General features: G+C 69.5%; 1 protein-coding gene across 6 annotated transcripts in view; it reads left to right on the top strand.

The window, feature by feature from the left end:
• The first annotated feature begins 6 nt into the window (after positions 1 to 6).
• The window catches only part of MAEA (macrophage erythroblast attacher), a 25,613-nt gene continuing 24,930 nt past the window's right edge, over positions 7 to 689 (top strand). For 2 of the 6 annotated variants that reach the window (XM_015594926.2, XM_006919045.3), the window contains exon 1: positions 513 to 667. In XM_015594926.2, the coding sequence (XP_015450412.1) occupies positions 599 to 667 (69 nt within the window). In that variant the 5' untranslated portion in view covers positions 513 to 598. Of the gene's footprint in view, positions 668 to 689 lie in introns of all 6 variants that reach the window. The other 4 variants (XR_003048464.1, XM_025051756.1, XM_025051757.1 and 1 more) reach the window with 4 other exon arrangements.

Genomic DNA, 689 nt, shown 5'->3' with positions numbered 1-689 from the left:
CGGGGTTCCACGTCAGGACTCCAGCAGCTGCTGCTCCGTGGAAATGGGCCCAATGGGAAGTCGCCGGCTGACAGACAGGAGCGGCCAGCACACACTTTGGCCACGTTGCCACGACATTATGACGAAGGACCAGTGCCACGAGGGACCGCTACCAGGAGGGCTCGCTGCCTCAAAGGGTGGCAGGCGCCCAGTCGCCCACTGCCACGCCCCTTGAGGGTCCCAGCCCCGGGTGGGTCCCAGCCCCGGGTGGATCCGCAGCCGGCCGAGTCCATCCTCCTCCCACCCAACCGCCATGCGCTCGGTCCAGCCTGCGGGGCGGACCCCGACGGTCTGACGGGCGAGAGCAGCTCCGGCCTCCGTCCTGCCCAGCGGAGAGTTCAAGGAGGGAACCACCCAGCTGGTCTTCCCTGTGATTGGCTGGACGGGAAAAAGGCCGGCGGTGATTGGCCCGACCGGACACGCCGCGGCACGCACGCCGCCAGACCGGCGGGCTCCCACGATTGGTGCAGACGCGTCGCCCCGCCCCGCCCCGCACGTCACTACCCGGCGTGCCGCGCGGCGCTTCCCCTCCGCCCGCTAATGTTTTGGCCGATTCAAGATGGCGGTGCAGGAGTCGGCTGCTCAGCTCTCCATGACCCTGAAGGTGCAGGAGTACCCGACCCTCAAGGTGGGTCTGCGGGCGGGGCGGC

The sequence above is a fragment of the Pteropus alecto genome, unplaced genomic scaffold (genome assembly GCF_000325575.1).
Source record: "Pteropus alecto unplaced genomic scaffold, ASM32557v1 scaffold5, whole genome shotgun sequence".
NCBI classification, from domain to species: domain Eukaryota; kingdom Metazoa; phylum Chordata; class Mammalia; order Chiroptera; family Pteropodidae; genus Pteropus; species Pteropus alecto.
The sequence above is the reverse complement of the archived record's forward strand: the minus strand, read 5'-3'. Positions and strand labels throughout refer to the sequence as shown.